We start from the raw sequence: 13157 nt of genomic DNA, 5'->3' as shown, positions 1-13157 counted from the left end.
CACATACACTCTCCACATCAGTCTCTCACCCTCCATCCACTCCACATGGCCAAACCACCTCAGTGTGTTCCTCCTAATGCTTCCTATCACATCCACATCCACACCACAATGCTCCTTCACATCCTCATTTGTCAGTCTGTCTCTCCATGTGACTCCACAGGCTCCTCTCAAATAACTCATTTCCACTGCTCTCACTCTTGACTTGTGTCCCTCCAACAACGTCCAGGCTTCACCTCCATACGTCAGAGTTGGTATCACAATACTGTCATGTAATAACTATTTCACTTCCATGCTCACTTCCCTGTTTCTTATCACTGCCTTCAAGGAACCAGCGACTTTTCTTCCTTGGTGTACTCTTTCAAGCACTTCACCCTCCAAACTTCCATCCTTACTCATCACACTACCCAAGTACTTAAACATACTCACATTTTCCATCTCCTCATCATCCAAACTCACTGTACATTCACTGACTTCACCTCTCTCAAAGACCATCACTTTACTCTTCCCTACAGTCACCTTAAGATCCCGTTTCTTACACAGTCTCCCAAACTCATCCACCAAGCCTTGCAGCTCTCCTTCATTTTCACTTAACAACACAGTATCATCTGCAAACAACAGTACAGGGAGTTTCCAAACACTGCTCTCTCTCATTAGGGCCACTCCAACATCCACTGCCCTATCTTGTATCACTTTTATAACTCCATCCACATACAGATTGAACAACCATGGAGACATGACACATCCCTGTTTCAAACCAACCTTCCAAAATGTACCACATAACTGACCCTCCTTTAGCAGCTGGGTTAAGGAGCACTGTGATATGTCTGTCGGCTTCACCTAAGTGTTTTGGTTCCTCACCGTAGGCCATGGCTTCCTCACACAGTGAACGCATCATTTGTTTCTCTCTGGAAAAAAAATCCATTGCACAGTTCATTACCACAGGCAATGGCTTCCTCACATAGTACAGTAAATGCATCATCTACTTCTCTCTGGACAAAAACCAGTTACTCAGTATACCCTTTTTATATTATCTTCAATGAAAGAAAATTCTTAAAAGTTTAATATCGTATATATTAAAAGGTTCTATACAGTACTGTAACTACATTATTATAAGATAATTTGCACACACACACACACACACACACACACACACTGGTACTGTACTGTGACAGGACCTACAGTATTAGATGTGCTAATAATGAAAGAGAAGGTACAGTAAATATCATATCTATTGAGTTACTGATACGATTAATACTTCACCACACAGATGTAGGTCTTCCAAATACAGTGCATCCTTGTTTAGCAACAGGGCTGCATCAAGTGAAGACCTATTGCATAACGAATTATCACATAACAAGGTTAATTTAACATGGGTTCAATGGGGTTAGGGAGGGCAACCTCAACTGCAAAGATTAAAATGCCCTAAAAAACCTCTGCCACCCACCTGAAGTTTGTCATATGCCAGTATGGGTTGTCACCAAGGGTCCCCCCCCCCCCAGGATGGGGGACAATTGAAAGGCCTGGACACCCACTCCACACAAAAAGATACGGTAACGCTTCACTTACTATCACACACACTGCACTATTTGTTATGTACTTGCACTGTTATTTGGCGATAACAATGGTGTTTCAGTGGCCTTTCATGCACAAAATAGAATGAAAGGCAATGATCACGGCCATGGTAAACACTGGGCAGCCATTTTGGCCTGTGTGTGTTGCCGTGTCCGCATGAGATTCTCAGAGGCGGCTATTCAATATATCATTGTAGCAAAATTGCAATTTTTATAACATTGCACCAAGACAGGGTATACTTTAACTTTTAACTGTTGTTGTAGTGATTTATCATATAACGAGGCTGCACTGTGTTTGTCCTGATAGGTATTAGGGGGTTTCCTAGTTTAGGCTAATGGCAATCCTATCTATCTATCTATCTATATACCTAGGCTGCTTCCCCCAAGGAAAGGGAGGTAGCCGAGACAGGACGACACACTTTCCATTTACTCATCCATTCAAACACATTCATTCACATCTTAGCCCCAAAGGGGAGTGGCAATCCTAGGTGGGTAAAATCATGGGGGGTCGGGAGACAGACTGTCCAGTTTGGACAACCTGGGTTAGGACTGGTTAGGTTAGGCTGGATCGTTAGGTTTCCTATAGCTTTGGTGTTTGATGCACTAGCATGCTTCATCAGCAAGACCGTCAGTAATCGACACACCGTCCAGTAGGTAAACATACTGCTGCAGGCAAACTGGTGGCTTCCTTAAGCATGGCTCTGAAAAATAGTTATATTTTGCATTTCTTATACACCTTTTGCAGTCTAATGTGAAAATATAACTATCTGTGATGTACACTGTACTAAAATTAGTTTTCTGAAGACCATGAGATTGTAAAAAGACAGTTGGAATCACTGCGCATATGTGGTAAAATCATACCTAAAATTGTAAAAGACATGTGAACCACATACCTACAGTAAGGCAGATACAGTAGTAGTGTTAAAGCAGGCACTTGAAGACAGTGGCATAGATATAACTGGGTGACTCAGCTGTCTGGCTATATCAGTGACATTCCTTTAAAATACACAGACACACACACACACACACAAATATACAAGCACATTTTTAAACTTTCATCTTGAAAATTATCACTCTTCCAAAGCCTTCATACTTGCAGCATAATAGTGGTGATGGAGCTACATGCCATTCACAGAAACTCACAGATGACTTCTGGAAGAGGCTAGTGAGTCTGGCTCTAGATCACACATTCTCTGTATAGTGGATGAGGGATTTGTGCTGTATAACTTCTCTATACACAAATTTCTGTTTTTGAAAATGAAAGTGTCTCAAATGACCCAAAAAGTTTTTTCATGTCAGTGTCAGATTCTGTGCTATTATGAACTGCTAATACCCACTAGTATATACATTTTAAAAAATAAATAAATACCCGGTATAAAAATTTATGGGTCAAACAGAGAAAAAGGCAGAATATAAGAGAACTGGAGGAACGACTGGGTAAATATGAATTGGAGCAGATGGGGGACGTGGAAGGTGTGTGCAAGATATTCACAGAAGAAATATGTGCAGCATGTGATGTGGTGTGTGGTGGGGTAGAGAGAAGACGGAACGGAGTGCAAGGAACAACATGGTGGAATGAAGAGGTGAGACAGGCTGTGGCACAAAAGAAGAAAGCATACAATGAATGGATGAGAAATAGGGGCGTGGAAGAAGTTGAGAGGCGAAAAAGAGAGTTATAAGCAGAGAGGGAGAGAGAGGTGAAAAGATTAGTAAGAGAGAGTAAGAAGAGAGTAGATGAGGAATTTGGAAGGAATTTGAGTGTAAAGTGGAGGGACTGTAAGAAAATGTTCTGGAAAGAGGTGAAGAGAGTAAGACAGGGTGGCAGTGAAGTTAGCAGGGGAGTGAAAGATAAAAATGGTAGATTACTAGTGGAGAAGGGAGAAAAAGAGAGCAAATGGAGAGAACACTTTAAGGAATTGTTGAACATAGAGGATGGAAGTAATGCGAGTATAAGTGGTTGGGGAATGGCTGGGAGAAGGAGGGAGGTGAGAAGACAGGAAGAAATCAGTAGGAGAGAAGTTGTGGATGCAATGAAGAAAGTCAAATCGGGGAAAGCCCCAGGAATTGATGGAGTGTGTGGTGAAATGCTGAAGCATGGGGGAGAGATAGTACTAGAATGGATGTGGAAAATGTGCAGATTGGCCTGGGAGGAAGGTAGAGTTCCAGAGGATTGGAAGTCAGGTATAATTATTCCCTTGTACAAGGGAAAAAGGGAAAAAGAAGTGTGTGGTAATCACAAGGGCATTTGTCTTCTTAGTGTAATAGGAAAAGTGTAAGGTAGGATACTTACTGACAGAGTTCGGGAAATAACAGAGGAATTAGTTGGAGAAGAACAGGGAGGCTTTAGGAAGGAAAGAGGTTGTGTAGATCAGATATTCATTCTTAGATCTTTAGTGGAAAAGTTTCTAGAGAAGGGAAAGAAGTTGTATGCGGCCTTCATGAATTTGGAGAAAGCATATGACAGGGTGGATAGACAAGGATTGTGGAAAGTATTAAGAATATATGGAGTAGATGGGAAGTTGTTGAACGCTGTGAAAGGAATGTATGATGGTGCTAAGGCTGCAGTGCATGTGGATGGTGAACTGAGTGAATTTTTCTCTTTGAAGGTTGGGTTGAAACAGTGATGTGTCATGTTTCCATGGCTATACAATCTGTACATAGATGGGGTAATAAAAGAGATACAAGGTAGGGCAGTGGATGCTGGAGTGGCCCTAGTGAGAGAGGGCAGTATTTGGAAACTCCCTGTACTGTTGTTTGCAGATGATACTGTGTTGTTAAGTGAAGATGAAGGGGAGCTGCAAGGCTTGGTGGATGAGTTTGGGAGACTGTGTAAGAAACGGAATCTAAAGGTGAATGTAGGGAAGAGTAAAGTGATGGTCTTTGAGAGAGGTGAAGCCAGTGAATGTACAGTGAGGTTAGATGGTGAGGAGATGGAAAATGTGAGTATGTTTAAGTACTTGGGTAGTGTGATGAGTAAGGATGGAAGTTTGGAGGGTGAAGTGCTTGAAAGGGTACACCAAGGAAGAAAGGTTGCTGGTTCCTTGAAGGCAGTGATAAGAAACAGGGAAGGAAGCATGGAAATGAAAAAGTTACTGCATGACAGCATTGTGATACCAACTCTGACGTATGGAAGTGAAGCTTGGATGTTGTTGGAAGGACACCAGTCAAGAGTGAGAGGAGTGGAAATGAATTATTTAAGAGCAGCCTGTGGAGTCACATGGAGAGACAGGCTGACACATGAGGATATAAAAGAGCGTTGTGGTGTGGATGTGGATGTGATAGGAAGCGTTAGGAGGAACACACTGAGGTGGTTTGGCCATGTGGAGAGGATGGAGGGTGAGAGACTGATAAGGAGAGTGTATGTGAGTGAGGTGGAAGGGGCGAGAAGGAGGGGGAGGCTGAGGATGAGATGGAGGGGTGAAGTGGAGAGGTATATGGGAGAGGGGTGTGTGAGTTGGGAGCAGGGCAGTGAAATGGCAGGGGACAGGGCGATATGGAGGCGATTTGTTCGTGGCCATCTCCTGCAGGATTAAGGCGTCTGGCAATAGATAGACAGATAGATAGATCTCCTTCCCATATCAAATCACAACTACACTATCAAAAGGGTATCGTTTTCATTTTCGTTTTTAAAGGCTCCAACATGCTTGCATGTGTCGGCCTTGGTCACCTAATGGCGGCTCTCCACGCTGCACGATCCATTGCAGCCTCCCTGTTCAGTCCCTTAACCCTAAGGTCACACTTAATGACCTCGTCCCATGTCTTTCTCGGTCTACCCCTCATAACCCCACCCCCAATATTAACACTTCTCACCTTCCTCACCCAATTATCATCCCCCATCCTCTCCACATGTCCAAACCACCTCAATCTACCTCTCCTCATCACAACACCAATACACTCCAGTCCCATCATACCTCTCAACTCTTCCATTGTAAACCCAGCCCCTCCAGGCCTTGGACGCAGGGACGCACTGCACATCCACCTAATCATTGTCATTTCTGTATGTCTGAGCCGGCGAATGTCTACCTCCTTCACTGCCCAGGTCTCACTGCCATACAGCATTACACTCCTAACACATGCTGCATAGAAAGACCCCTTAGCACGTAGGGAGAGCCTTCTCAATGTCAGGAGAGGCAAGAGCTCCCTGAACTTCTTCCAACCACTTCTCACCCTAGCCACAGAGCTAGCTCCAGCCCCACCTCCAGCACACAACATGTCTCCCAAATAACAAAACTCTTCCACACACTCAAGAGAATCACAGCAAGTTCAATCCTTTCATGTCTGACAATCTCCACCTGCTCACCCCGGCACACTGTACACATAAAATCAGCATTATCTCGCAGTCTACCTCTGATACCACTACATCTCTTATGCACCCAAAATAAACTGGAAGGAGAAGGTAGTGAGTAATGTAATAATCAACTCTTATGCTAATGTTACCATTGGGTACACACTTATAAACAGGAAGGAAAAAGTAATAAGTAATATAACTCATGCTAACATTACCGTTGGGTACATACTCATATTTTTGTTTGATGAAATTGGATCCATATGCTAAAACTGCAGTGAAAAATATAGATTTCTTGGGATTTCTCTTCAAAACGCCTATGAATCTGGTTAAGCGGGACATTTTTTAAATTTTACGCCTTCACTTCTTTCGTGTGAGCTAATATACAATACACATACGTTATCTTCTAGTCTTCTAGGTGAACTTTGATGTCCTCTAAGTTACTTTGCAGGCATGCAACGAGTTTCACAATCCTGTATTTTACAAAATTGTGCCAATGTACTATGAATAAGTCAAAGATCATAACTTCTAAAACTACTCCCGGTACACAAGTACCCAAGAGACGGTGCGACTATTGTTGACGTCGCTTATTGTACTGTACAAGAGCAAAAGCGATCGTCTTCGGGGCCTCCGAGAGGCCTCCCCTCCCCCCAACCAACCCCCCAAAGTCCCACACCCAACATCTGTCCCAACCCCCACCTGAGTAGCATGAAATAAAAAGGAATAATAATCGTTCTGTACCGGAGACGCTATTTTAGTAAATTTGTATAGGCCTCAAAACATTTTTTTTTTTTTTTTAAGGAGGGAGGGGGATTTTGCTGACACTAACTGCACAAGTCAGGGTTATCCAATACCAGCTAAGCCCCCCATACACGCACAGTTTTAACTGACAGGCCGACTAAACTGATAGGCCTGCAGGCCGCCGCGTGTGCCCACACACTATTCAGTTCTGCCTTCCGTCTAATCTCAGTTGACACCCGGCCAGCACCATGGCAACATCTCTTCCTCCCCAATATCTGGAGACCGTGCTTCTCAGCCTAGCTGGGGTGCTGACATGCATGAAAAAAAAAGCGCCGAAGCAAATGGTGTAAACAATGGCTGCTACGTAGGGGAAATTTTTCCCACACAAAACTGTTATCAGAACTACGTTTTGAGAGTGGTGACTGGTTTAATTACCTGCGGATGGACCAGGAAACCTACTACAAGTTGCTGTCTGTCGTTGAGCCTTTCATCACTAAACAAGATACCTGCATGAGGAAGTCGGTATCTGCACATGAGAGGTTAACAGTTACACTGCTATACCTTGCAACTGGGAGGTCGTGGTTGGTGTGGAACTGACGCCCGGACTGCAGCCGCCCTATACACGCGCAAACTGGCCTTCAGTTCGCGAAAACTGACGGCCAGTTTTTCGACATGCGCTTCAGTTCATCCGATCGCCTTTCCGGCCTCCCTTCAGTTCAAAATACCCCCATACACCCTCAAACTGGCCTGAAGAAACCGGTTCAATCTGGTTTCGTCAGTCGGCCTGTCAGTTAAAACTGTGCGTGTATGGGGGGCTTTAGGTCCATATTCAGTACCAATTAGGTTCAATTGAGTCCATCCATGGCAGCCTACCAGAAGTTAAGTCTACTTGGGTTTATCTCATTGAGCTTATCTACAGTGTAGACTGTTGGGTCTCTACACTGAGTTTCTCAAAGCTACTTCAATGAAGCCCACCAAATCCACTTCGGCTGTCAGTTCTTCAGCACAGTTAAGAATAATTCAGGCTAATTCGGGTCCAATTAGATCCTTTCAAGTCCAACATGAACTTATTCAGGTCATGGTCCTCCACATCCATTCACAGGGCCAAGTCCAGCACACTAGAAAAAGAAGGCCGTGTTTCATAGCGGAAACACCACTTAATGCACTTGACCGATCGAAATTAACTTTTATTTTAACTGTGTTACTTACATAATATTATAGCCATTATAACTGCAACACGGTTATTATTGCAGATATTATGGTAAATGTTCTCTTAATATTAATAGTTGGCTTGCCGAAAATAGGGGGGCGTTCCTCACCACGCCACCGCACACGCCCCACCACACACTAAATCCGTGCCTGCATTCAGCCTGTCAGACCAGTTCAGGGTCATTCAGGACGATCTGAGTCCACAAGAAATATAAACTTTTTAAATGGAAATCTTTTGTCAGCCCTGGGTTAAAATCAAATGATGTTAGCCAGATCAAAGTATGCCCAGTAGGTCATTTCAAAATGTCAAAAGTTGTATGATGAAGAATGCGCAGGACGGTCTGAAGGATGCCAAAGCTACAATCAAGAGATATCAAAAAATTTGAAAGAGTCCAACGACTAGAGTTAGAGCCAAAAGATATTCAGTAAGGTCTGACAGATAGTCAAGACTAGAACCAAAAGATCATGACATGTAGACCCAATTAACCAGTTCAGACAGAGAACGTGGTGCTGGAGAGGAACACCTTCCCGCGGTGGCGCCGATGAATCCGGACGAAGGACCTGCTGGACCTGCCCTGATATACAAGCATCCTTCAACTCCACCATACCTCCCAAATGGAGGATGATGGGTTGCGGCATTGGTTTTTCTGAATTATTTACGAGCTACTGTATATAGAAACACACACACACACACACACACACACACACAGTCTTCGCTATCTCCACTGTACTCTTTTTACCTTAACATGACCTAAAATTTCTATCTCTCCATATTGAATGCTGATCTATATAGTAAGCGATTAACACTACTGTACAGTGTGGTGCTAGTCAGGAAGAAGTTCTATGGAAAAAGAGTAAAGTCGTAATCATAGTCCTGCCACTCAACTAGGAGAAACAGGCCTCAAATGGACGAAAATCTAGGCTAGGTTCGTGCGAAAGAATTATAATGCTATGACGACGGTATATGGATCTTGATTTTTATTCTTTTTACGGGCGATTTTGTTCTTCTTGGGGAGAGAGAGAGAGAGGGGGGGAGGGAGGGGACATAACATTGAAAAATTTTATTTAATCGGCGCCCTTCTTTGTTTCCAGACTTTTGACTCACCCTGTACTATGGGTCGCATTCCTGAGTGACCCTGAAGATTTCGTAACACCTCTCCCCCAGTTATTTATTCTGTACATTACATTTCAGTGTTATTTCGTATGTTATGAAAGCAAACAAAGTCGATATTAAAACTACACGCAACACACAAGAGAATGTTAGAGTATAATAAATTGCTAATGAAGAGGTGCTACGAAGCCCAGAATACGAGTCTTAACCTACTTCTAATTTGTTTGATTTCCATGAAGGACTTTTCGAACTAAAGGGGTTACGTATAGCCTTCATTAACTCTTTCGCTGCAAGAAGGGTGCAGGAGAGGGACGCCTTCTCGTGGTGGCACAGATATGACTGAGTGGCTCCGCTGCCTGATCGTACAAACATCTCTCAGTTTCCTCCCTATCCCCCCGAAAGAGGATGGTGGACCGCAGAAGGACAACTTCAGGCTGTAGTCCACGGGGTTTGCATTCAAATGAGCCTAGAGATGTTACCACTACCACCACCACCACCACCACCACCACTACTACTGCTACTACTGCAAATACAACTACTGCAAGACGATTTCCTATCAAACTGAGTAAAATCGTTCAGTAGCAGCAAAAATAACACCCACACCTTAATTACTACATTCTTTCTACCCCAAGTCCAGACGATTATGCTCGCTATCCCCAAACGGTTGCTGGTGAGGGACGCCTTCATGTGGTGACACTCATAGCACTGATGTAACTGGGTGATGGAGCTGTCTGGCTATGAAAACGTTCCCTAACTTCTTCCCTATCCCCCCGAAAGTACAGTAGGGTGGTGGGCTGCAGGAGAGGGAGAACTTCAGCCTGCAGTCCACTGAAGTTGCAACACTACCTCTACTATACCTCTGACGGCGAAATAAATCTTAACTATTTTATGCTCAGGGTGGTCCATAAATAACGCTCCACTAGTAACTCACCTTGGGGTATCGTGTGTCGTGGGAAAGGCTTAATATGGTGGTGAGAGCACGGGTGTGGCAGTGGAAGCACGAAGTGAATGAACGATGATTGACGGACATTGAAAAAGCTGACTGAGCAGTTCCCACAACACACAAGAAACGAACCTGAAAAAAAAGTAGCGTTATATATGGACCACCCTGTATTTTTGCGATCTCCACGCGATTTAGTTCAACTTCGGAGTGGCGTCTTGTCATCTATGGGTTAAATTCCGGATACTTGAAGTTTGTGATACGTAAATGACAAGGATAGCACCTAACAGTCATTCCCACCGACAACAATGCACAATCGTCAAGTTATAAATCAAGATCCCTACTTCATTTATACTTTATTCACTTTGACTTGAGCTAAAATTACCAATTCTATACCTTGAATACTGAGATGTAAGACAGAGACTGACACTATACAGTACTCATTTCACTCTAACATGGCCTAAAATTACCATCTCTCCATTCTGAATGCTGAGCTATAACAATTAATTAACACCAAAATAAGATTCTCGTCACAGAGAACTATAGGGAGAATGTAGAGGTGTAGCATTGTCTTCTTCTGCCTCTGAGGCACGTTAAACCACAATAGGACGAAAATCTGGGCCAAGTTGAGTTATAAGATCTATAGAATCTGATGCTAGTCACGAAAAAGTATTATAGAAAGGATATAGAGCCGTAGTATTGTTTTAGTTATATGCTATTTTGTTCATTTTAACTAGGCGTAAAATTCCAATAAATTCGTATTCATTGCTGGACTAGACCAAGAGATTAATACTGTGCTAGGATGCAGAGCTAGTCACGAGTGCTTTGGAAGGACGCAGGGCCTTCGTATTGTTTTGTTCTGGCACTGAGCAACGTCAAATAGGTTTCAAAAGTAGGAAAATTAACAAACTCCACTGTACGTGAAACAGACGCCATAAGTTACGGTGAACGAACTTCAGATGAGAAACCCTATACTCCATTTTTTTTAAATTGAGGCGAAGATGCACTGGACGGGTTGATGAAGACTGGCTGAATGCAACATGTCCAAAAAATATTTACTAACCCAAATTTCCCCCTCAGATATTTGTTGTCAGTTAATAATGCTAGATTAAGAAGTAATGTTGCATTCAGCCAATAATCACCAATCTGTCAAGTGCATCTTTGCCTCGATTAAAAAAAAAAAAAAAAAAAAAAACTGAGTATAGTCAGAATCTGTTGGTTGAGGGCCAATTGTGCTTACAACTGAATCACCGCAACCCGAATTCTGGAGTGAACCTGGAATTCTAATAGATATTCAGCCTCCGAGATGATCTCCGACACCAATCAAATTTCAAACCTAGGAGTGTTAATGCTGGCACCGTTTTACACCCCCACACTGTCGCGTCTCCTCAGTTATTTTCATTCTCACTAGCGCCAGACGGTTTTATTCATCTGGAGGTGAGTATAGGAGCCTGAGAGCTTTATTCGTATACAGTAAAATAGCCAAACAAGTGACCATGCTGACTTATGTAATGTTTTTGTTGTGGGTGGCGGGTGAGGGTTCAACCGATTACCGGCTTTCCAGGCAGGGCGATCACCTGGAAGAATTTTGGGTCGACGAAGACGTTCTTGACCTTCTCGACTTGAGTAATCTTCAGATGGAGAGCCTAGAGCAAGCCAACCTGGACGCCCTGCTTGAGAAGGCTAGAGGCACCAGGCAGGGACAGCTACAACGACAACCTGAGAAAATACGACCTGAAAATATAAGGTTGAATGACGACTTTTTCTAGGACGATAATGTAGTGTCGGCCATGGACGGTAAGACGTAGGGTTTACAGCATAATTTCTCTATGGAGCTTTCTCTGACGCAGCCCTCCTTGATGAAGATGCTGAACTATTATAGCGATGATCCCAACCTAGATGAAAAGAGCTCCGAAATGCTGGATCACGAATTTGAAGATGCGATAGATAGGTTAGCGAAAATGGTTAACGGTAGTGAAGATGAGTCAGAGGACGACTAGGACAAGATCGACACAAGAGTAGTAGTGGATGAACAAAAGAAGGAGGATGAGAAGAGAGAAAAGGCTTGGGTCTCCGAGATGAGGAAGAAAGGCATCGTCACCCCTGGTCTAATGGAAGACTTAAACTCAGTCAGTTCGTACGTCACCTCAGTTCTTTCCTTTCCCATCGGTACTGCAGCTGGTGCCGTTGATTTCTTGACCAATTCTCTCATCAGTTCAGTGTCCGGAAACTCAATGGCTGAAGGAAAGAAGGCGTCACGAGTTAGTGTCAAAAATATGCCATGGAAGTGGATTGTACTCATACTGCTGATCAAATGTTTAACTTTGCTAAATTTGTACTACATTTTTCGGCAATACAGGCTGCAGGAAATGACGGCGATGCTGAATGAGATAGAATACATGGAGGAGTACACGCAACCTCTTCACGCACTTTTGACCGAGTTCGCAGAGTCTAGGAAGATGACCAAGAGCTACACCGACATTTTCGATTTGAGTGATTTTCTCCTCTTCTTCGTTCATCGGGAACTGAGGGAGGTGGTGGAGGTATACAGAAAGCGGAAAGCGTCGGAAATGGCAGCTGAAGATGCCGAGCGTATTTACTCCACAATGTGAACTGGGTCTTTTTCTTGCCAATTAAGATAATCACTATTTTTCTGTGTTTCTTACATTAATGTTTTTCAGTATGTTATTTATGCACTCTACGCCGATATATAAATATATATATATATATATATATATATATATATATATATATATATATATATATATATATATATACAGAGAACTTTTATAAAATCAGTGAAGCAAGTATAAAAATATGTTTTATGAAATATATGAAGATGTAGGGATGGCATCGCGCTGAAAATCACTGGAACTAGGTTAAGGCAAAAAACTGACATGTAACCCGTAGAATCCAGTGTCTTTGTTATTATTATTATTATTATTATTATTATTATTATTATTATTATTATTATTATTATTTACTGCTGTTGCTACCACTACTACTACTACTGCTACTACTGTTATTATTATTATTATTATTATTATTATTATTATTATTATTATCATCATCATCATCACTGCTACTACTACTACTACTACTACTACTACTGCTGCTACTACGATCATTATTATTATTATTATTATTATTACTACTACTACTACTATTACTACGATTATTATTATTATTATTATTATTATTATTAAAATTATTATTGTTATTATTATTACTACTACTACTACTATAAATATACAGTACTACTAGTACTACTACTGCTGCTGCTGCTACTTTTATCCTCAG

General features: G+C 42.4%; 1 protein-coding gene across 2 annotated transcripts in view; it reads right to left on the bottom strand.

Moving 5' to 3' along the window:
• The window catches only part of Mulk (acylglycerol kinase-like protein Mulk), a 30849-nt gene extending 24603 nt beyond the window's left edge, over positions 1-6246 (bottom strand). For both annotated transcript variants that reach the window (XM_080279236.1, XM_080279239.1), the window contains exons 1-2: positions 6089-6246; positions 786-905 (exon numbers count right to left, since the gene is read on the bottom strand). In XM_080279236.1, coding sequence (XP_080135362.1) covers positions 786-905; positions 6089-6198 — 230 coding nt within the window. In that variant the 5' untranslated portion in view covers positions 6199-6246. The remainder of the gene's footprint in view (positions 1-785; positions 906-6088) is intronic.
• Between the last annotated feature and the right edge of the window lie 6911 nt (positions 6247-13157).

The sequence above is a fragment of the Coenobita brevimanus genome, chromosome 8 (assembly GCF_032717465.1).
Source record: "Coenobita brevimanus isolate Jiangsu-jjx chromosome 8, ASM3271746v2, whole genome shotgun sequence".
NCBI lineage: Eukaryota > Metazoa > Arthropoda > Malacostraca > Decapoda > Coenobitidae > Coenobita > Coenobita brevimanus.
This window is presented reverse-complemented; position numbering and strand designations above follow the sequence as displayed.